This window comes from Ptychodera flava, chromosome 6, assembly GCF_041260155.1.
Source record: "Ptychodera flava strain L36383 chromosome 6, AS_Pfla_20210202, whole genome shotgun sequence".
NCBI lineage: Eukaryota > Metazoa > Hemichordata > Enteropneusta > Ptychoderidae > Ptychodera > Ptychodera flava.
In genome coordinates, this window is record NC_091933.1 from 3,122,120 (window position 1) to 3,146,096 (window position 23,977).

At 36.5% G+C, this 23,977-nt stretch overlaps 3 protein-coding genes across 10 annotated transcripts in view; 2 read left to right on the forward strand and 1 right to left on the reverse strand.

Annotated features, from left to right (window-relative positions):
* LOC139134599 (protein artemis-like) overlaps positions 1-23,977 on the forward strand; it is a 59,438-nt gene that overhangs the window by 5,853 nt on the left and 29,608 nt on the right. For 6 of the 7 annotated variants that reach the window (XM_070701513.1, XM_070701515.1, XM_070701517.1 and 3 more), the window contains exons 7-13: positions 830-867; positions 1,409-1,511; positions 2,572-2,679; positions 4,474-4,571; positions 7,336-7,390; positions 8,607-8,695; positions 9,501-9,607. In XM_070701513.1, the coding sequence (XP_070557614.1) occupies positions 830-867; positions 1,409-1,511; positions 2,572-2,679; positions 4,474-4,571; positions 7,336-7,390; positions 8,607-8,695; positions 9,501-9,607 (598 nt within the window). Of the gene's footprint in view, positions 1-829; positions 868-1,408; positions 1,512-2,571; positions 2,680-4,473; positions 4,572-7,335; positions 7,391-8,606; positions 8,696-9,500; positions 9,608-10,914; positions 11,057-23,977 lie in introns of all 7 variants that reach the window. The other variant, XR_011552821.1, reaches the window with a different exon arrangement.
* Positions 11,119-19,041, forward strand: LOC139134598 (leucine-rich repeat-containing protein 15-like). The gene is made up of 2 exons (XM_070701512.1): positions 11,119-18,046; positions 18,097-19,041. The coding sequence occupies exon 1, from the start codon at positions 14,061-14,063 to the stop codon at positions 15,966-15,968; it is 1,908 nt and encodes a 635-aa protein (XP_070557613.1). The 5' UTR covers positions 11,119-14,060; the 3' UTR covers positions 15,969-18,046; positions 18,097-19,041.
* On the reverse strand, positions 18,499-23,219 carry LOC139134601 (leucine-rich repeat-containing protein 15-like). Of its 2 annotated transcripts, XM_070701521.1 has the most exons (3): positions 23,168-23,219; positions 22,269-22,518; positions 18,499-20,881 (listed from the first exon to the last, which is right to left on the reverse strand). In XM_070701521.1, exon 3 carries the CDS (start codon positions 20,833-20,835, stop codon positions 19,240-19,242), a length of 1,596 nt encoding a protein of 531 aa, XP_070557622.1. In that variant the 5' UTR covers positions 20,836-20,881; positions 22,269-22,518; positions 23,168-23,219; the 3' UTR covers positions 18,499-19,239. The 2 variants fall into 2 exon arrangements, with proteins under 2 accessions (XP_070557622.1, XP_070557621.1); XM_070701520.1 differs by lacking the exon at positions 23,168-23,219 and having other exon boundaries at positions 22,399-22,518.

Below are 23,977 nucleotides of genomic sequence, written 5' to 3' on the forward strand. Positions count from 1 at the left end.
TTTTGGTTAAAATGCACCAAATGGGACATATGTGCTTCACTAATTTTTAACAAACTTGACCTGATGGTGAAATAATAACTCAGCAAAGAAAAGGGTTAATAGACACAAATGAGACACAAATAGTGTCATCAAGAATGTAGTATTTATTTTTCAATGTTCTTTTTAAAACGAGACTGTAGACTGGCCTAGTAATTGTATGGATCTTGTATTTACTACTCATGAGGATCATTATCGTCTGCTACAAAAACACAAAACACTGCATAATTCCCTGCAGTCAATGACAGTCAGATGATAGAGATGGTCAGGGGTATTTGAATATGCAAATTTGACCCGGCTGTGTTTTTTCTATCACTTTGACATGCTCGATCATAGGGTACTTTTAAAAACCACAGCTCAGGGCCAGGCTATTTGGACTACAACATTAGAATTCCTAAGAATTTGATACTTCATGGAATATTTTATAATGTACCGGTATAAACAAAGAGGTGAACAGAGACAAAAACAAGTAAGGGTACCGGTATATTGTGAATTAAAGTACTAACCCTAAAGAGATCAGCAAGAGCATAGCCAGCATATCATGATTTCATTCAAGGTTTGCATGCTGCATTACCCATCATGATTGTTCATTTCACTTTCCACCAAAGTGTAATATATCACAATCAGTCAGCTCTTTGAATGCTTAACAGTCCAGATGTTTTTCTGCATTTCCAACAGTCAACCCACACAGTGTGCTTGGTACTTACTGATGATACAAAGGAAGTGTCTTATCTCAAGATATAACTATGAACTCTGTAGTTACTGTTTTGTTTTTGTTGCTTTGTCTCTGTAGGAAGAATGCTTGGAGCACATGATACCACTGGTGGATGGGTACGTATCATCTGTTGCAAGTTAATCAAACCAATTGAAGCCATTGTATATGACCAAATTATCATCATAAATTGATTTACCTATTTTCATGATTTACTACACAAAAGGACTGATAGCATAGACTCATGAATATTTATTCAATAAAACAAGGAAGATGTGTACTATCATATATTATGCATATTACAAATTGTCAAACACCTCTGCTGATTCTGAATGTTTCACCATCCAATCAGGTGTGGTCTTGGCTGAGTACTACTCAGTACCTTGGCAGTTAAACACTGTCAGTTCATTCAACCTACACATCTCCATTGCTACACACCGCTACTCTAGTTTAACTGTGCCGTTTACTGTAATGTGATCAGATCACATGACAGTGATGTGTGAAGGGTTGTCAATGTAATCTAGAATGACTATTTTATCTGTTTTAAACAAATTCATAGAAGCACCTTTAGAATAGTAGCAGTGCTTGGATGAGGAGTTCCCAGCCGATTACAGGGATGGGTAGAAATCACATACCTATTCTTTCTTTGTATCTCTGCAGATGGATCTGTAAAAGCCCCAGACACATGGTTAGACTGGTTTGCAAGGCAAAGTATGGATATGAATACCTGTTTGTTGAACTCAGCAAAAGGTTTAAAACCAAGGTAAGTAAAGTCAGTAAAATTTTTCAAAAGGAAATAAATGATTTAGTAATTTCCATTATGTTTTGTTGAATGTTTGTATATTTTTTCATTACACTGATCACACACACTGAACCATGAAGGCACTATCATTATCCACTTCCCCATAATGTATCAAGCAACCTGAAACAACATGGTGTATATGATGATCTGTATCGTCAGATGACAGGTTCTGAAAATGTCAATGGTATAGACGTTATTAGAACAACAGTGAGGATTAGTAAATAAAAATGCAAAATTATTCAGAACGAAAAGTGAAACAAATGATCTCCTATACGAAGTACCTGCCTTAGTACTTGCTTGTCATCATTCAGACTGGATTTCTTAGGAGACATAGCTCACAACTTTAATTTCTGTTCATTTGATGTACTTGCCTTTAGAAGATTGTTTTTTGATTTTTGAAAAAAACTATGTAGATAATAGCTCACACATACATCCCAAAGCGGCTGAATGATATGCATGCATCACTACAGTACAATAAGAATAAACTTTTTCACCAAATAGTTGCTGCCGTTGCAATCCCACAATTCTTATGATTACATCATGGTATGTCACGGCTCGACTTCAATAGTTTTCACTGGAGCAAGATTTGCAAGCAACAGAGTTATAAAACTACTTAATTAACTGGAAAAAATTGAAAATAAAAGCATTAATATATTTTCATTTGGGATAAAAGATCACAACTTTTGATAGCATCAGCCATGCATGCGCAGTATACTGGCAGCCATCTTGTGTCAAGGGTCATCACCATGGATCAGAGTATGCTGCAACGCATAGTCAGCCTCATCAAGCTGCTGGATGCTTAGCCAGTGAGGCTACAAAGCTATCAAAACCAATGACAAAGAGGAGTATCTTAAAAATATACCTGAAGATTACTTGGCCCAATGTCACTTAGCCTTGTGAAGCAACTATATCCTCTATATTGATTTGACTTGAACACTGTTCAGTATGGGCCCAATGTTATTCTTATTCTGTCTTAGTGTCAAGTATTGACATCACTGTTGCATTGTCATTCTATCTCTAGGTACACCTCTCTGATATTCACTATGCATACTACAGTAAGGTGGAAAACGTCTCGGATCATCTGACCATCAACGGAAAGATAACCCAGATACATGCGTGTAAATGGAAGGTAACAGTTATTTTATTTCAAAAGTAGCGATGACATATCATGGTAGTAGAGAGTAAGACCTAAAACTGTTCAGTTTGAAAGTGATATACAAATTACCATGGAAGTTGTGCCCTAGACCATGCATGTACAATTGGTTTCCATAATTAATACGACAGAAGTACTGTTGAGGAGTTTAGTCAATGATACTTGCAGAAGCAATGGCAGTGCAACATTTTACTTTGTATGGTAACAGATATTTACCAATACCATTCTCATGCAATAAACTACCCCAGTGACGGGCAGTTCATGACATACTGTACATGCACAAGCGATAAGGAGTTCAATTTATTATTGAGTGAACGAGTAAAAACTGGTATAGCCATTCCTTAATTGGTTTATTACTGTGACATTTTTAAATTAGTTGTTTACTTAACCAGGTATAAGGATCAAATGCAAGCAAAATAACAAGAGAAGTATTATGATGAAAATAAAACTTCATCTGGTTTGGACCATAGAAATAATCCATTGAGGCTAATGGAGTCAATGGCCCAATGCAAACTATGAAGTCATAAAGGGCTTGAGTAAAGAGAAAAAATACATGTCAGAGATAAGGAGATAGTGAAAAATACTATAAAATAAACAAACCAAGGAAAAAGATGCAAATTAAATTTGTTTGTTAAAATGGTTTCATAATTCTACTTTAAACCTTTGTCCAGACATTATTTGCTTAAATGAAGACACTTTAGACTTCCAATGCTTGATTGCTTGTGTTGAATGACTGTAAGCCTTCTTTTGGGAATACAATAATTGCAATGCTCAACTGAACATGTAGAGGACCCATAGTGAGGAATTTCAAAACAATTGTTCATAGTGATTTGAAAACGGTTATTTTTGAAGTCAAAACAAAACGCAAGCCTTCATTCCCAATGATTTTTAATTCCTCTTGAAATAAAATCATGATAGTCAGAAAGGAACTTATTTGGGTCAAAATTCCTCTATGAACTCAGACAGATTTCGTATTTCACAGGTATCCAACACAGATCTTTTAATAACGGATCTTTTAATAACATTCAGTTCTACAAGTGCCATTCACATAGTACTTGATTGTAACCAAGGTTTAGAGACTTGTCAAAATACCAAAGCACTCTTTGACTGCTTTCTTGAAACCTACTCACCCCTAATTTCCTGTAAACAGGTCCACAATCATCATTGATAACAATGGGTTTGGACTGATTCACGTTGGTGAAAGGGTTATAAAGAGGGAAACTTTCAATGCAAGGGATTGAATATCATCTTATAATTGTCCATTGTGTAATACCACGGTAGTAGTACTCCCCTTGTCTTTTCATTCCCACAGCTGGATGACTTTGACCTTGCTCAAGGACACTAACAGCCAGACACCCCGACTTTTACACAGAAATAGGCAGAATTTTCATTTTTTACCAAAATAAAATTTTGCAGTACTTAAAGGGCCATGCCTGGGAAGACGTGCCAAACTATGTAAACTTGAGTTCACTGTAATGCTAGAAACTTGAAGTTTCACAGTAACTTCCTGCATGAGGTTGGCCACTCTATGCTTAAAGGCCAGGGACTTGATCACTGGGATCAAGTTTGTTCTAATCTGTAAGAGGATTGTGGAGGTGTTACAGCCTTATGTTTTCCATCAAAATTGTAATCTAGTGAGTAAATTTCCTGGCAAGACAATCTGATGCCTGACACAGGCCTTTATTACTGCCACCATATAAAACTTCCCTCAGTGCCTGTGTTTTTCCTTTAGATTGAGAAGAATATTAATCTTTCTTTCGAATTTATCAGGATTGCAAACTTGAAGATGCAGGGGATGTATTGTATATCCAGCCATCCACAATGTGGTTTCTCTATCCTAGTAACGCTACACCCAGGGACGTTATCAAGTAAGTAGGGGCTGTCCCGCTGTTTACTTAAGTAATAACATACTCAGGAAATCACACAGAAATAGATGTTATATGATTCATAGTTCTCAGGAATAGATAACAAATTTTGGATCAAAGTATTTCACAAACTATACACTGAGTTTTGACGCGTGAGCTAAGCTAGCTTTCAACGGTTGCTTTCTGTATATTAGATTTCTTCTATGGAAATTATGTAATTAGATCTTCCACTTCCCATCCACATCCTCATTTCATTTCTTAACATCCATTGGTCTGACAATGTACTGAAAAATAACAAGCCAATATTATGAAAATCAATAAGTTAATGAATACACATAAATGAACAAAATTGTTTTGGGATAGAGATGACCCTATGAAATGTGCTGCCATCCCTAATGCACTGTGAGTAGATTCACCAAAGCTATTGTGAAATATTAGGAATGTTCTGAAATCTTGCACTGAAAGATTTAATTTACTTGAGGATGAACAGGAAGGTGTTATGGGATCCATGGTAATTTAAAACAATGGCTATATCACATTCACATGATATTACTACCCTCTTATGGACAAAAGGCCAAGCTGTGCGGATGTGTATCAAGCCTTTATCAGTCTTCAGGTTACATGTAAATGATACGTAGAGGAATTAGGTATTCACCATGGGGCTATGTAGTCGTTTTGCTAACTGTAGGGGATAAAAATGGCGGTGCTGAATGTAACAATGTGAATATTATCCATCTGGCATGGATGAGAAGAAAACAACTAATTAATTCCATGTGATGTGAACAAAATCAAAATGTGAACAAATTGACCAAATCTAGCACTGGAAAATGTTCACTCCATTCTTGCGTTCTTCGGTACAGAATTTACCAGTACAACAACTAGAGTAGTTTAACCTTTGTGAACAACCCAATGTTTTCACATTGGCTTTATTATACTGTTTGTGTGGCATGTAACCCCTGAATTTAAATGGTTCAAGATTTTGAGTATATCAATTCAGTGAAATTTCTCTGTACCGGTAATTTGCTCAAGCATTGCACAAAGTTATTGTAGTTTCATTTTTTTCAATCTGCCGTGTAATAGCAGCAATTTAGGTGACAGTCTCCTATTGAAACATAGCTCAGTTTTGGTCATGGTGATGGCATACAGTATTGATGTACGGTATCATGAATTGTTGCTTGCTGTTTCTAACATACCATGCATTTGTACATGGAATTCTACACAGAGATAAATATCTTAGGAGAGAGCACTTCTGAAATCATAGGGAGATTATCAAAATCCATGTTATCATGTTGTTTCTCAGCATGTACAGATTGTATGGTATATACATAGTAGCCTAGTAGCCAAGGGTAAAATGGTATGTACAGATTGTATGGTATATACATAGTAGCCTAGTATCCAAGGGTAAAATGGTATGTACAGATTGTATGGTATATACATAGTAGCCTAGTATCCAAGGGTAAAATGGTATGTACAGATTGTATGGTATATACATAGTAGCCTAGTATCCAAGAGTAAAATGGTATGTACAGATTGTATGGTATATACATAGTAGCCTAGTAGCCAAGGGTAAAATGGTATGCAGAATACAGACTACCAGTACATCTGTGTAATGTGAAGACTAATCATATACAGGTCATTAGAGCAAAGATCAATGAATGCATTTAAAAGTAATAATTTGCTGTTTTTAAATAGGCAACCAATGTTATTCTTGTGATATTAAAATTGATTAATTATGCCATTGGCAGAAATGTTAGTGAGTTTATGGCATTGGAAATTATTGTTGTCATTGTTCATACTGGGTGTCAACACCATTAGTTCCAGCAATGTTAATTGATCTCATCATTCACTGGGGATTCATGGCAGGCTTTTTAACAAATTAAATTATGAATTCTGTTTCTTGCAATCAAATTCTGTTTTACGCCAGACCAGCAATTTAAACTGGTTTAATTGACACCGTTTAATTAAAGTAACAACCATTACAGTAACCGTTGAAATTGATAATGTGACTAAATTTGATTAAATTGAAAATCATTACCATTATTGCATCTCGTCAGTTGTTAATAACAATTCAATTATCAGCCATGTTTGTGTAAATTGACAAGAACACACTACAGTATATCATTTTGGGGATGGGAACCATCAACAGCGGATAAAACAAGTCTGTCTCTGCTATGTTACATTGCAAGACCTCTTATCAAAATCTTTCTGGTCTGTCGCCCAGACAAGTAAGCTTCATGTAAGGCTCGACACATTCATCATGTATTGCACTCTTATGCTGGTGTTATCAAACTCTTTCAGACAGTCACATAACTGATGTCCAATTTTTTGCACACTTTCACCCCTCTCTCTGCCTCAGTGTATCAGTCCATTCACTGTATTCCAAACAGTGCGAGTGGGCCATAGGTCACAGGAAGAAAAGTTACAGTGTTTTCATCCATTTCGCTTCAACATTGAAACCTGAATGCACTGTATAGATGTCTGTTCCTGCCAGGAAGTGTAGTCTGTCATATCATAAACTCACTTTCTGTTTGATTGGCAGACCAGACTTGCAATCTGTGAATTTATAATGAAGGGAGTAATAGCCTGTACATTTCACTCAAGTTTTTGCAGCAGATATTATCATGTTGTAGATACACAACTAAAACTGAACAGTTTTGGTAAAAAACTTTAAAGAAAGGTAGAGTTTGTCAAAAGACTTTATGGCAATCATGTGTATGTGAAAGGAATTTCTGATTTATTCCTTTTTATAATCTCCTTCATTTTATAGGATGGATAACTATAAATATCGGCTGTGTTATTCCTTCCATTCATCATACAGTGAGGTCAGTTTTCCTGTCTTTTGATTCTCTCATTGACATCACACTGTGAAAGTTTGCCATCTTTTGGCAACTGTGAATATTACAAAAAGAAATCAATTTTTATTTCATTTATTGAAGCAAACCCAGATCAGACTGAGACAGTTCATTTATGTCTTACTGAAATGGTTTATAGAGCTTGTTTTGAAGTTGAGTCCCACAGGCAAATTTCCAAAGCTAATGACATTCCTCCAACCATGGCAATAGAAGGACACTGTTGCAGGTGGAACTAACACAGCAATTGAAATGAGACATTGACAAGTAGACTGTTGACAGATGTTTGTACCGTTGTGGCCTTTACTTCATGTATGTAACACTGATAAGTTGGTGTAGTTTCAACATTCCCCAGGCCTTCTTCACTCTCCGGCACTTGCCATACAGGCTACATGAGTATTTTAGGCAAAGAAGTAACAAGGGACTGTTAGCAGTCTAACTGACAAGGCATTAATTCAGATGAATTCTCATAGGAAACAGGTTTCACTGAAGACACAGTTTGTTCAGACTGGTTTCACTCCATTTTTACTGACAAAAATGCACAAAAATTACTTGTTATCAATTTTCTCTTTCTTTTGGTTCGTATCCAGGATATTTTCCTCCATTGTTACTCATGTAAGAAATATGAAATAACATCTGATATGTTACAGCTCCAGTAACTATAACTTTTGATGATTTTTGTGCTGTTTTTATTCAATATGTCAATTTCATAATCTTACTTACTCCCCAAAGCATATTTAAACAGCTACCTTTTAGCTTGTAAACCACAGCGTCTATACGTCTAAAATGCTCTTCTACTATTGTTTACATTTGAACTCTACTCTGGATCAGAATTCAATTGTGTAGTGATGCAGTGTATAAATGTACAGACTGAATTGATAAGCTGAATATTGCGTAGTGGAACAAGAAACTCTGGCTGACCTTAAAAACAAAAGTGGTAAAAAAATTATCAAAGTTATACAGCTACTTGGCCCTGTAACAAAATCCTATGTTTATCTTTTATCTGGCCACAACTTCCCCAATGAATATGATACCTATCAAGTTAAAGAGTCATCAATTTTTAATTGAAATAATATTCATTTCAAATAACCGAAACAAAAACAATAACTATTACTTTCAAAGAAGAGAAACTAATGTACATGTGTGAATATGTCATTGGGTCTGAAAGTAAAATTTTTTTTTGTTTCAGATTCGAGCATTTGTAGATTACGTATGCCCTGTCAATGTTTATCCTAATGTGGTACCTAAAGGTTCTTCAGAGGAAGAGATAACAGACAGGTAAGGTCAAAGGTCAATGCCAACTCATTAAAAATAGGAATACTTAAGTCCAAAAAAGCTAATTTAAAAATGGCTGTATCATGTTAGTGTGCTGATCAGTTGAAGCCCTCTGTGTCAGTTATTTTTAGCTGTTCATCTACTTATACTGAATATCAGTGACAGATCAAACAAGAAGTCATAAAATGAGTGTTGGCCAAATTGGCACAAGTTCCAAATTTCTTATAATTCTGCACAATTCAAATGTAAATTAAGTTTAAGAAAAATAAAAGTCATCTGTAAGAAAAAAGAGGAAATAACAGAACACAGTAAGCTGGGAAAACTGAAGTCATAATATCACAAAAGATTAAAAGGACATTTACAATGACTAAGAAGAAGAAAGAAAATGCAAAAGGAAGTGCATTGTCTTTCTACCTTTGAAACAAAAATCCTTGACCAGCAAAAGCTTTTTTCCACAACTTAACTTTCTACTGATACAATTGTAAAGACATGGTTACCAAGTATCAATGTAGATATAAGTGTATATATACTTGTTCAACAAATAGTGGATATTCAGTTTTAAAGCAGGTGATTTTGAAGGCACACTATCTACCGGTATGCCTGCCAAATCTCATCAACACTGGACATGTTATTTGCATGCAGTATCTTTACTTAAATTTCCACTCATGGAATATTTGAATTACCATGTTTTTGTATTCTTCACAGAATACTGGCTGTCTGCAATTTTTTCCAAGATAATATCATCAGTTGATACACTTCTATGCATTGGCCCATCCCTGACAAGGCATTTTGTGATTTCTCCTTCCAGATTGAAAGATCTCCTTCGTAATGTGAAGAAAAAAGAGGAAATAACAGAACACAGCAAGCTGGGAAAACTGAAGACAAGGAAAGCCCTGTGGAGGAAAAACAGGCAAGGTAATAAAAGAAAATATGTTAGAATTTCATTCTTAAATATTGTCTGAACTATGTGGTGGCAAAACAGCGATGCAGTGCTTGTGTGAAACATGACAGTAGTCAAGAAGGTTGCCTCTAGAGGGGGCATCAGAGAATCCTTTTGGCCATAAGAAACCGAGTTGGGGGTGGGGGTGGGGGGTGTTATCCCTCCTGTCCCATATTTTGAATTCACCATATTATGATGGAATCCTTACGTTGAATCCATTCTAAGTTAAAAGTGTTTGAAATTTCATATTTTGCAAAAGAAATAAAATAAGATAAACATAGACATTTAAAATTATAAAGTATTTAAATAAGGTGTTCAATAGGAAACAGACATTGCTTTATCATACAAAGAAGATTGTGTATTCTGATTTGTATTCTGATGCTGCCAATAGCATTTCAAAACTCACTTTTCAACAGTGGGTTGTTAATAACACTATACCATGATGAACCATGTGACCTCAGTTTTTAGAAATTATTTGAGTTCAGTTCAGGAATTAAGGAAATTTCATTGAGTCAGCCTTATACAGGTACCAGTACTCTGGTACATGTAATATTCTATGTTACCTTGCACAGAGGAGAACCCTTTGAGTCAGTGCCCCATCAATTTAGTTTAGAGGGTTCTCTGATAATGACAACCCTTAAAATCAGCAATGCAATTTACAGTTAAACCACAATACACAGAAATGCTGATTGGAAAATAAGTACCTTCAATTTACTATTCTAAATCATGAAGGAGAACAGTGTGTTTTTAACTGGGTATATCAGGAAAAGTTTCATCATAGCTCAGAAGTCTGGCGCTCCAAAGATTAATTCAACTTGTTTCATACCACCTCTGTTTTTATGTATTTTTTATTTTTTTCTGATCAAGGTTTTTAATTAAATAGCCAGGTAAAGTCTGACTTAGATTAAATTCCACCATAGGAATATATAAATTCACAGTGTTTGTTCAATGATATGCAATTGCCCCCCCCCCCCCCCCCCCCCCCCCCGATCTATGAGATCTTGAGATATTGATTATGTACATAGAGTATTGATAGTGCTATTTCACACCATGATTGGTGTCAATGATGTAACTTATCACACAGACTTTCCCTCAAGATTACAAATATAGTGTGAAAGATCAGTGTAAGTTTCTAATATAATGGTGGTGTATATTGTTATAAACATAGACAAGAAAAAAAATACGGGACTGTTATAATATTTGACCCACTCCTTAACCTTAATTTGTTAATACCTTGATAAACATTAATTTACATAATTTATTATGTTTCCCCTTCAATCAGAACCAGATCCCCCAATTTTTCAAAGAGAGGGGGACATTCCCCCGTTGTGAAAGAAACCTGGAGAAATACTGATGTTAGACTAATCACAAACTGTCAAAACTAAACAAAAGGAAGTTTACATTTACAACATGAGAAGAATGTGGTGAGAATTATTTTTCAATTCACCTTCATCTAAACTTACTGCACGTTGGTATCACATTTGTTACTCTTTATTACCTGGTGTTTAGGTGTTGTCAGGCTTATTAAGCTAGACTACATGTGTACTGGTCACACACTTTGAGAAATGTTGTTGTCGCTAAACTATTGAATTTTACAGTGTGGTGGACCATGCATACCACCAGAATGTATTTTCAGTGGTCCAAATAGAAAGATTATGGCCACTAGAAAAGATATTTCAAGGTCATGCTTTGAATCTTTCAATGAATGAAAATGAAAAAAAAGAAACATGAAAGATGTGTTTTGGTCTCAAAAAGTCTTTTAAATTCGAACCCAGGGTTGTGTTGATGGTTTCTTCTTGCATGACCCATGCTAAGCCAGGCAGTTGTGAACCCCTAGCCATGCAAACAGGTTGAGTGTGTGGTTACTTCAGTCTATACACAATGTTCAACTTCCCTCTTTTGTTTTATTCAATTCTTCTTTACGAGCTCAGCATACATATCTTACCTAATATCTTTTTCAAGCACAACACATTTTTATTAAGATACTGAGTACATAGAGCAAGGCTTTCTATTGTTAACAGTTGAAAGGGATGACGTCTGTAACTTTTGATAGCATTGTCATTGTTTCCTGGTATGTGTTTTTCTTCTTCTTCTCCATGAAGTTGGTAGGACTAGGTTGAAAAACAAATCGTTGCCCTGCCAACTCAATCCTTATGTGCAAAATACAGTGTTCTTGTCAATAAATGTGTTGCAGAATGAGATTCAGTTGGAAACGATGACACAGCAGATATCACAGGTACACAGGGCTGTTTTGACAATTAAGTTGAACACTAGTTATTTTAACAAGGTTTTTGGAGTAGAACAAGAAATCGTATCTGACAAAATTAAATGAAAAAACATTCAAATGGTAAAGTTACTGCTTATGAGCTTTGAATATACATAGACATAACTGAATTATAAACTATTTTCATAACAAAGTGCTATGGCTAGATTCTTTTTATCCAAGAATTTATGGCGGCAAACTCATTACCATGCCAAAGTCGGATAATTTTCAGAAACAAATTAACGGAAAACATTTGAAATTGAAAGAGAAGGCTTAGCGGCAGGATGCAAGTGGCCACATGTAGACACACAAGATGGAGTTTAACCTTCGGTGTCTGTAATGCTAGCTTGAATTACAAACTGAATGACTGAAAATAACTTTACAGTCATTAACCTGGTAAAAGTTCACTGCTACTATACTGATTGTATTTTTTTCAGGAAAGTTTTTTAATGATAAATATTAAATTCATGCCCAGACGAGGCATAATGCATGTATACAGTATTTATCTGTGGTATAGCATCTTCATTTTGTCATACTAAAGGAATTAGTTAAGAAGATGAAATGAGGGATCAGAACAGGATATTATGATTTCTAATGTGAATATGAAAGACCAAATTTCAAGATGTGTATCAAACAGTTGACAACAAAAACATTCAGTTAAGAGTACATTTATGAAGGACTTCTCTGAACTCTTCAAGAAAGTTTTTAGTTTTTTTCAAATATTGAATGAAAAATTTGGGGAAAAAACGGTAATTTGTCATAGTACTGGAAAGAGAAAATGATCCAATATCCAGCTTCATGTGCTTTTGGTTTGATGTATCAGAGATGTATCAGAGATGTGCCTCTGCTGTTTAACCAGCAAATGTTGGTTGAACTGTAGTGTCTCAGTGCAGTTTATGATCAATATTCCAAAAATGTAAATGATCAAAGAACATAAAATGAAAATCCTTACTTTTTATTAAAAACTCTTTTAAAAGGATACATTTTAAATTTTTATACAAGGAGAATGTAGCTGATGTCTTATTTATAATATCGATATTTGTCCGTTTCAAAATAATCTTATTCATATTGCATACATGTTTTGTTTCCTTTTATCAATATTTAATTTATGTTAAAACAGATACACTGTATAGACAACGTTTTCAGATCCTTCAGTAAAATCTACAAATTGAACTTTTGGATTCATTTCAATTAATATTGGTAAATATTTAACATGAAAGGTGTTTCTCTTTTACCCCCATTCTCCGCACGTTGGTTTGGCTTGCCCTCCCCTATTGAATGAAAACAAAAGGGACATAGCAAAGTTTAGTTATGAAAGGGAACTTCTCAGACTACGTAATCTTGCCACAGACAACCTTGCCATCGTACAGTCTGAGACACCCTATTAATCTTTCAGTCCCACTCCTGATGACTTACCTGTCCCTCCCCCACCCCTTCCCAATTTTCTCTGTGATTTCCCCCATATCAGCATGTATTTTTAGTGGGTGCAGGACTACCCATTCCTGTGTTCACATTACCACCGGATATGGATAAAATAGATAAGTGGATGAAATTCAGTAGGCGTTGGTTCATTCAGCATTCTTAGTAATTTGGAAGCAGCTGACAAAAAGTCATTTGTGTGAGTGGTTGCAGGCAAGCACAGCTACTTTCATATATAATGAAGGTATGACCATATATGGTCACTTGTTGCCTTATAAGGCTACATATGTCCTTACATGACCACACACAGTACCAATACATTGTCCAGACTAATGGTGTCATTTCAAAAACTGCCCTTTAAAACTTTCACTTTGCATGGCAGGGATTTTAGAACAGTAGGGTGTCTTTAATTAAAACCAAAAGCCAACAAACAATGCAAAATTTAAGATTTGCTACTGTCAGAACAATTTCTACCGGTTGCTTTCACAGTAATTTTACAGTTAGTGATCACAAGGAATTTCAAAACATATCCCTCCAAGATTACATATGTGTGATCCACCCCATCAAAAAATGGCTCAGTCCAAAAGTTAGAACTTTTAGCAGACATCCGGAAAGTTTCTTTTTCACTGTTCACACATCTGTGTAGCCTGAGATAACTGTAACCTAGAGTTCTTTGATTATACAAAGTTTCATTCTGGTGTAGTTCTTCACTCCCAAGAGTTCTGTTTGCTTCCATTGTGAAGAAAATGGACTTCATTCTGTTGGCAGTGTTAGCCATCACTGCGTTAACAAGCCATCACTTTGCCTGTGGTTTTGACGAGAGAGTACCTGTAAGTGAGGGACAAGAATGTAGCCGTGATGACACCAACAAACGGGTGGACTGCACTTACCGTGACCTGGACACCATCCCTGACAACATACCCAGTGACACCAAAATACTTATACTCAAGTCCAATAAAATCAGACAGCTGCCACCAAGAGCCTTTTCAGCGCTTCAACACCTGGAAGAACTGTACTTGAATCAGAACAACATCCACAACATATCGGAAGATGCTTTTGATGGATTGTCCATACTGCGGGAGTTACATCTTTCTGGCAACAAAGAACTAACAGCACTTCCCACCAGAGTCTTCCAACCACTGAAGAATTTACAGGTATTGAAACTAGCAAGCACTGGGCTGACCTTGCTCCCACAAGGTATTTTCTCCAGACTTTCTAAACTGCAAACCCTGTACATGACAGATAATTACTTGAACCAACTGCCAGTCAACGTGTTCTCTGATCTGAATCAGTTGGACTCATTGGATTTGTATGGCAATTTCCTCTCTGATGTGACACCAGGAACATTCGCTGGCTTGTCTCAGCTTTCATACCTGTCTTTGGCAAACAACCGGTTGACCAACCTGTCTGGTGGATTATTTGAAACTTTACACAATCTTAACATTCTGGACATGCAAGAAAACCACATTTCTTCCATCCACTATGAAGCGTTCAACGGGCTGCACAATCTGGCCAAGTTGTATCTGATGAAGAACCAGTTAACTGAAATACCAAATGCATTGCGGGTCTTATGGAATGTTGAGAAATTGAATCTCAATGATAACCAGATAAACAACCTGGACACTGATATCTTCAGAGACCTCAGTGAACTGAATGAGTTATTGTTGTCAGGGAACAGGTTCACAGCCATTCCCAGTGGCTTTAGCCTCAGTGCCGGTACTGATCACCAAGTATTCCAGGAATTAACAAAACTCAGCATGTCCAGAAATTCCATCTCTTCCATTGAGAGATCAGCCTTCAGCAGGTTAGTGTCCCTGCAGGAGCTGAACCTGCAAGAAACAGGCCTCCAGTCTGTGGATGTTGATGGGTTTCTGGGACTGCACAGTTTGCACACTCTATGGCTAAATGACAACAGACTGGAGACACTGAGTAAATACAGCATTTCATCACTGCGAAACCTGTGGATGATCCATCTGTATCGCAATCCCTGGGTGTGCAATTGCACTCTGTTTGAACTCCTGGACTACATCCAGACATCAATGACTCTAACCTATGTCGAAGAAGCCACATCACAGTGTTTATTTCCGCTCCATCTGCGAAGCACTGCCCTCGTTGACCTGACCTCCTCGGATGTGGATTGTAGCAATTCATCACTTGGTTTGCCACCAACTGTTGTTGTAACCATGACAACCATCCCTACAAAGACAGAAATTTGCAGAGTTAATGCTGTCATACTGGGAGTTTGCATCACACTAGTCCTGGCATCCGTTGCGATGACTGTGGCAGTCATGTTTCTATGGCAACGACAACAGCAACGAGCCAAAAAACGGCAATCAATACACTACATTCCCTACACAGACAACTCGTCGGCTTACTTAGATCTGAATGGCTCTCTGGCTTCCAGTCAGCATGGCTTGAATTTCAATCACAGCACAGAAAGGGGACACCCTAACAATGCTGACTACATGTACTCCAGACCATATGAGAATGTTCCCCAAGGTCAAAACAATGAGGTGTATACTGACGTTAATACTTTGCAAGGACACACATACCAGTCATTACGTAGCCCAGTTCAGTTAGAGACTTCTGACGGATATCTAGTGCCCTCAAGATCCATCAGAATTCCTGATGCGAAAAACAATACAGCTTCGTAAAGGACCAAAACAATCAAATAACCAATCACAAACACTTTCCTGTGGAGTAAGTTTGGTAAAATTCATCGATTTCCTACAATTCATTTCTCTATTGGGTGTGTGATGTTCAGCAGCTAAGCCGCTACGCTGAGTTTGACTCATTTCCTGTGTTACAGGAATGTGTGGGTGTGCACCGTTCACTGATATGTGTAGGCGTTGCATACATGGACCAACAAGAACAGACCAGATTCGTGACTCCAACTTAGCACTTGTTTTGACAATGGAGGATGCATCATTTTTCAAAGAGTACATATATGAGGCAATGCATGTCCTAACAAATCATGATTTTATTCTTTTGTTTTTCTGACAATTAACTTTGAAAGTTAAGAAAGTGAAAGACTGAACCTTTTGCTCAAACTTTCCTAATGAAACTTTCAACCATTCTCTACCAAATCAAAGGATCACCATGCAAAGTTAGCTGCCAGAGAAACAAATTATCTAACATTTACTGATATTTAAGAATTCAAAATGATTGCCATGCACTCTTTGGGGGAAAATAAAATGTTCAAATTTCAAGAAACAATTAAGACAGTGTCAACTTTTCTTTCTCCAAGAGTTTTAAAATGAGCATCCACAGGCACAAGCAGTAGACCAGAAAAGTACTGTAAAAGTCTGAGAGTCCAAATATTTGTCCCAGAGACGCATTCTATCTTAAATTTGAAAACAGATATGGTTCTAGTTCTCACTTAAAGATTCTTGTGTCTCTATTGTCTTAGTTTGAGAATCATTGTCACTCAGTTTATTCTCATTTTCAGATCACTTTATATTTTAGAAAGTTTGCGATGTGAACCTTTTAGTCCATATTGATGATTTATCTTCACTTTTCTGACAGTGCACCTGTTTTTAGATTTCAAGGCGTAATTTACAACTTTTGTGAAAGTTCTGCTATTTGGTGACCATCTACATCCTTTGGCAAATTCCACAGGTGTAGATTTTTGCCTTAACAAGACTATAACAGTAATAGGTGTTCTGTGTTACATTGTGCATCAGTGTTTGTCAATAGAGGTTTCAATTCCATATTCATATTTTTTACTTGTATTTTTATAATGGGCAGATGGACATATGTAAACTTTGTGAAATAATTATGGTGTAAAACTTCTTGACTCATAACACATGACTGCACAACCACACTTTTGGGCTCAAATATTAGCACATATGTTGTTGTTACAAAGTGACTTGCCAAATTGTAGGCCAACGCAACCCCTGATGCCCAGGGCATATCTCTTACTGTAAGCATTACATCACCGTCTACGCATGTTCTGCAAAAATTCTGAGTAGATCAGAACAGTCTGTAAATAAAATTTTCCGTACCAGAATTTGAAAGTAAGCAAATTTTACAGTAACTTTTCATTAACTCAGCTTATGTAAGGGATTACTCTTTTTAATACCATTGCAAGATTGGTCTTTTGATTGAAATTTTTGTCAAAATTACCTCAGATCTTTCCTTTTTTATTTGAGAAATCCTGTTTTTTTCATGCCTCTTCATATTTTCCTTTCTATCTCCAATAAAGTTATTTATATCCTCTCACATTCCTCTGCCAAATTTTCCAAAGCTTCTTCTGACAAACAAATGATCCAACCCCTTATCTAGAATTTGTCTTGAAACACTAAAATTTAGGTTTAACATGCGACATCATAGCGGTATCTATGATTTGAACTGCTTATCTCATTTTACTGTTATTTGTAAAATTGCACATGTAAAGGCTTTTACAAAATGAAATTGTTTGTTCAATTGTTTGCTCTGATATTTCAATTTTGTTTTCACAGTTCTAAATTGTAGTTTAACCATTGTTGTGCATATGAACCAAGGCTGGCTCCATGGTCATGTGATTTGTAATTCAATTTGACGTCATTATTAAGGTGAGTACGCACCTCGAAGGTGAAAGACTGTTTTGCTCAAACTTTCCTCAAGAAATATTTCAACCATTCTCTTTCAAAATCGAGAATGAAAATAAGGGGTCACCCTGCAAATTTGGTTACTAGAGAAACAAATTACCCAATATTACTGATATTTGAAATTCAAAATGGTCGCCATCCTTGTGTTAACTCTATGGAGAAAAATAAAATTTTTGATTTTCAAAAAACTTAGTCAGTGAAAAGTTTACACCAAGTGGTAGATCGAAAAGAATTGTAAGAGTTTGAGAGTCTGAATATCTGTCCCCGAGGTGCATTCTACCTTAATGCATTCATGGTTGTACAATGTCAGCCACATTTTGTTATACGTTGAAACCAGAAATTTAAAGGATGTACATTTTCTTGCTGTTGGATTTCAGATGCCAGTAAAAACAACATAGTGATGTTATATGCTCACTAACATTTTATTTATTATCAATTTTATTTTCATCACTCTGCATATATAACAATGCAATAAAATTAATACAAAATTCTTTTGAAAAATATAAGTTTCCGTCATCAATGATTTGAATTTAATAAATTATACATACTATTAGATATGCAGATTTTACAAAATCAGAATTCTCACAACACCAAATGCATCACTACACACTAAATATTTATTTGTTAATTTCAATCCACGCCAAGATCATTTTCATTTCCTTATCTGTGGTTTATCCCAACATTTTAGAAATTATACCCTTGAAAAAATACCCTCTTCAAAACCTATGCAAAATAAACATGATCATATATATGAGTATTTTACCATTCAGGAAAACCCTCTTTCCCCAAGGATGCTGCCCTATGATGAAAAGTATAAAATTTTTGTCAGTCATTAGCTGTATTTGTTAGTATGTAATAGAGTGTTAAGTTGGTTTTGCTTCCAGAGGGACAGCCACGCAGTTTCTTATCATGCTTTAGTACTGGCAAGCTATAAAAGCAGAACTTCCTACATTGTGTCTTCGATGATTTTTTGCATAATTCCAACTTTGATATGTTTGTGTCAATCAACATGGTGATCACAGTGAAGCAACTGTGGCACACTTTGACTTGAACTCAACTCAGAACTGAACAGAATATAAACTTGTGGATGGCTCCAGGTTACAAGCCTACAAATCCTTTGCCTCTCAATTTCATGTAACCTATTTGTTGGATCAACAGGGCACTCTCTGAACAAAATAAGAATGGGCAAGCCTGCTGAACAATTTAAAGACCCATGTTTCATGGACGGTAAACTAATTTCTTTTTAATGAACAATAGTATGGGGTGGGGGGGATGTAAAAATGTATACAGATAATGTACACACATTGTGATTTCAACATTGACGTGTTTGTTTCTATTATTCACAAATGATGATTTCATCATCATCCCACTTGGTTGTTGTCAATTCACAGCTATAGTGATTCTTTATTTTCTTTCTGTGAAATTTGACAAATGCAGCTATGACAACTACAGCAAGTACGGTGGCAGCTATTCCGCTGACAATTGAAATAACTGCCTTTGAGCTGTGAATGTTGTGTGAGTCATCAGTTTGCACGGCCTCCGGACATGTCAGGTTCTCATAATCCACCTCCAGCAAATCAGTGAACTTCATTGGCTGGTAACATTGTGTACCCAGGATGGAGGCCTGTGTCTCTTGGGTGCTCTCTTGAAGCCACTGTATGAACTCTGCAAGCAGACAGTCACAGCTCAGTTGGTTCAGTTTCAGGTTAATTGCACCAGTCTTGTTGCCTGCGAAGAACTCTGAGAATACCTGCCCGGGTAGATGTCTGATGCGGTTGTCAAAGAGTGACAGTGAGTTCAGATGAGGCAGGTTATACAGTGCTGCTGGGTTAACAGACATGATACGATTGTGGAGTAGCTTCACGTTTGTCAAATTTGTCAAATTTGCAAATGCATATGCAGGCAGATGGGAGATACTATTGCGGCTCAGATCAAGAATTTTGAGCCTATGCATCTCAGATATGGCAGCTGTCGGTATCTGGTGTAAGTTGTTGGAGGAAAGAGTCAGTTGTTGAAGCTGAGACAAGGCTGTGAATGACTTTGGCATGAAGGTAAAGTCAGACCTGGTGGTGTTGGCCAGATTAAGATTTTTCAGCTGCGGTAAAAGTTGCAGCGAGGCACTGGGAACATGCTGTAATGGATTATTATGCAAATAGAGAAGGTTCAGAGAATGGAGTCCCATGAAAACCCCCGAAGACAGACCAAGAAGTCTGTTTCCTGGCAAAGTCAAGCCTCTCAATGATTGTAGGTTAGAAAATACACCATCTTCTATAAAACTGATCTGATTATCATTCAAGTACAGGTACTGCAGGTTTGTCAGACCGTTCCACACGCTGGGATCTTTGATTTCTGTGAATCCATTGTTGACTAGTTTCAGTCTTACAAGCAGTGTCAAGCTTGCAAACACATCACCCGGTAGACCTCGCAGGTGTTTATTGCCGCAGATCTCCAACCAAACCACTTGGTTCAACTCTCGGAACATGTCAGGCACAAGGTAGTGAAAGTTGTTGTTATTTAAGACCAGTCTTCCAAGGTTGCTAATGCCATGCAGTGCGTCAGCGTGGAATACTGAGATGGAGTTCTCCACGAAGTAAAGGTACCTCAGTCTGGCAAAGTGTGCAAATGTCCTGGCTCCTATTTCACCAATCTCGCAACCTTGAATCTTTAAGACTTTCAAAGTGGCTGTGTAATTACCCACCAAGGAACTGCTGTTCAATATCATCAGTTGGCTGTTCTTCAAAGTCAGAGATGCTGTCGAGATGGTGTTGGCTACAGAATAGATCTCTGTTGTGTTCCGGCCTGCTAGGGAACATGTGATTGTGTTTTTCCTGTCACAGCTGCATTCTATTGGGCATCTAGTTGTCATGGTAACTGGTAAAACCAGCATCAAAACAAATATCACAGTTTGGGCTTCTTCCATCTTTCTTGGCATCAAACCCACAGTGCACTTTATTCTCTTGTAAGCAATAACCTCAGCCCTGTTGTAATAAGCAAACAGATGTATGTGTTTTTTGAAAAGAGAAAAGTTTTACAGATTTTTGTAATCTTAAAATTTTTGTGTCACATCATGAACTGCATTAACAACAATAATAACAATAATACTTCAATGATTACAAGTGTGAAATCTTCTGCTGTGAATTGTTAAGAGCCAGCTTACTGGAAAAAGTTTTGTCAAGTGTGTTGGTGTTGTTTTCAGTATAAAAACATTAACTGTAACAGCATGCAGAAAAATGTAAAGTTTTGTCAAGTACATCTTGAAACAAAAACAAGATAAAGAAGGGATGTTTTGAATTTCATTAACTTTTACAAAAAGCTGTCTCTTAAATCATTGATGATAAAGGAAATGCCAATAGGATTAGAAATGTACAGATGTTCTGATCACGCAGGTGAACTACTGACAGTACTATACTCTTATCTCCAGTGTTGCCACTGCCTCCCCGTTTAGGATATCTTTCCTTGATTAGCAACTTTGGCAACACCAAATTTCACAGTACAGCCGACATACTAGCACCATTCGTCCACATCGTCAAAAACTTTTGTTCAAACTTTTCACATTACTGGTGTTCCTTTGTATAAATACAATCACCAGCAGGAATAAATTTAAAACTGAACACAGTAGGTAATTTATGATGGTTGAAATGAAGGGCCAATCATTGCGAGTCTATATACGAATATTTGGCAGATCGTCCATTGTAGCCGACACGAACACCAAGTGTCTGTTAGCGGCTACCAAAAACTATGAAAAATAGTAAAGAATGAGCTACAAAATCACTATCAGTTTTAAGTTGAAGGTAGAGTAAGTCTGTGCCTTTGTATAAAATACTATAAAAATAGTAGAAAGTGAGCAAACAGCTGAAAGTTAGTCGAGGAGACCTTTACCGCATATCATTTGCATCTCATTGTCGGCTACATGGACTGTGTGCCGAATATTTACATTCAAACTTTTTCCAAAGGTCATTTTATTGAACCCTTGTTAGGCTAATGCTAGACTGATATAACAAAAATGTGGCAGATCGTCTATGTAGCCAACACGGACACGAAGTGTGTGATACCGGCTATCAAATACTACGAAAAATAGTACAGAATGAGCTACAAAATCACTATCAGTTTTAAGTAGCAGGTAGAATAAGTCTGTGCCTTTGTATAATCTCCTCCAGTGAGCTGGCCAAGATATTGTTTCATGTAGAAATGCAAAGAGATACACAAATTGTCTGCATAGGATTGCTACAATTTTACATGCTTCAGTCACTGTACTCATATAAAGCCAAAGAAAAAAATCAAAATATTACCAATGTGATAGACTTCATGTACCTCAAAAATATTCATCTGAAAAACAAACAAAACATTCCAATACAGATTACTTACACCACCACTGTTGTACAAACTCAATATTGGTACTTGACCTGCTCAGTAGATGTGTACAGGACAGCCATGGCTATGTTAGCAGTACTCTGTTTGCCTCTGACATGTTCAAGGTGGTACTAAGTGTCTTTACCTGCACACTGCTTGCACACTGCTTGCACACTGCTTCAGTGTTCTTTCATATTGACCTTCAACTACACCACTTCACGTCCCTCCATTGACCAGGCCAGGTCCCTCTATTGAACTGACTGACCTGAAAAAATGTGTTGTGTTTGCATATTGATTAGTGTGAGAAGGCAAATAGCATTTTATGGTATGATGAAATATTTCAGTTAATCATTAGCTGTGTTAATTTTGATGATGCCAGATTATTTTTCAAAATTAGATATAATCAAACACAAAAGAATTTATTTCAAGAGAAAACCTGTTACATGTAATATGTGCACCCTATGGTTCATAGTGAAGTCTTTTACAAGAAATGCTGGTACTCTCTGTGTCCCAGCCAATATAGTGAACATGGTAATGTCCAATTGTTTGAGATGTCCTGAATGAGGTTATTGTTTTACCTCTTTCTATATCCATGGTGCAAGTCATTTATGCAGATTACATTAATGAGCATTGTTTTGGAATTAACTTTATGCTAATGATTCCTCTTTGATGTTGAACATTCATGCTCCTTCTTGTAACAACCAACTACACTATGATGTTAAGCTGATGTTCTGTGAGCGTATTAGCACTAGTAAAATAGCCATATTTGTTGTTGAAAATTATCAAGTGTAGAATGTGAATTTGGTGTTCGAAATTATCCAGTGTACCGGTAGAATATGGATGTGACTGAAAGAGAATTATGTAGAATTAAAAAGATACCTTGAAAAAAGTGGTAAATCTATTGATATACTCACCAGTGTGATCTTGATAGAAGGACTGATAGTGCCGCATGGAACAGTCCTTTATCCTTTGTTGTGAATTTATGAACAGTCTGTGTAAATAGCCCATGCTGCTGTAAACTTCACCTTGACCTGTAAATCATATGTCTGCAGCTATTGTGTGGCATATGCAAAAACTATAAATATTATGTGGCCTTGACCTCCATAGCTTTCAGCTGGATCATGCTCATAAAGCTTCAATGTGTTCAGTCAACCAGAACAGCTTTTCTCAGTGCCTGACTGTGGTATAGTTGTGACATGCAACTAAACTGACTATCTCCAAGTGAGGACCCTGTTACAGGAATAATTTGAAGATGAAGACTATTACAGACTTTGCTTTTTGGCTTTACCTTAATATGAGTTCAAAAAATCTTGTTACGGTGATTGAAAAATTATTCATCCAAACTTGAGAGTGTGTCAGTCATATCTTATTAATTAATAATTATTCATTACTTTATTACTTATAATTTGTTGATGAATGCAAATGCCCAAACAGAACAGAAAATACAACATGTCTGTTAAAATCCCCAAATGACAATGCTATGAACATGATAATAGTATTTTCATACTTGAGCACGCCCTCTAGTGGCAGCACTTCAAATGGCTTAATTCACTTTTTTTACTAGTAAAATCAGTACATTGTGTAGGATTATATTCAGTCTTGGCCACATCTGTGTAGGGAGAATTAATGCAAAAGGAGCTGTGAGCCTAAATTCAGCCCAATTCATAGTAAGATTCTCTCTCTCTCTCTCTCTCTCTCTCTCTCTCTCTCTCTCTCTCTCTCTG